Raw genomic sequence first — 410 nt, 5'->3', positions numbered from 1 at the left:
ACGCCGTCGAGCAGATCCGAGTTGCTGAGGAACAACGGCGCCGCGGAATCACCTTCTAAGATTGAAATGGACTGAAGAATGAAACACTTTTTATCAATACATATGATTATTCTGTAAATATTTATCACTATCACAATAAAAAAGGGCATTGCATAAAGTTTTTAAATTAGAAATCAACTGAAACCTTCTGTTATTCATAAAATATGAAGAGCAGGAATATATTACAGCATTTAAGTTAAAAAGGCCTTTCGGAAAGGAATGTACCCTGTTCATTACAGTATATTCCTATAAATCCCTACTGTATCCATACCCTCTGAAATAAGGTAGAATGGTCTATACCCCACCCCCTACCCCTAGAGAAATCAAAAAAAGGTAACCCAAAACGTATATCAAAGTGAGAAATACAGAGG

The 410-nt window shown here is 36.1% G+C and overlaps 1 protein-coding gene across 1 annotated transcript in view; it reads left to right on the top strand.

Moving 5' to 3' along the window:
- Positions 1-153, top strand: part of LOC119593757 (cuticle protein AM1199-like) — a gene marked incomplete in the record, with an annotated part of 994 nt that extends 841 nt beyond the window's left edge. Inside the window, 1 exon segment of the mRNA XM_037942769.1 lies at positions 12-153. Coding sequence (XP_037798697.1) covers positions 12-59 — 48 coding nt within the window.
- Positions 154-410: the final 257 nt, after the last annotated feature.

The sequence above is a fragment of the Penaeus monodon genome, chromosome 32, assembly GCF_015228065.2.
Source record: "Penaeus monodon isolate SGIC_2016 chromosome 32, NSTDA_Pmon_1, whole genome shotgun sequence".
Classification (NCBI taxonomy): domain Eukaryota; kingdom Metazoa; phylum Arthropoda; class Malacostraca; order Decapoda; family Penaeidae; genus Penaeus; species Penaeus monodon.
Note: the sequence above shows the minus strand (reverse complement) of the source record. Positions and strands in the feature narration are given on the sequence as shown.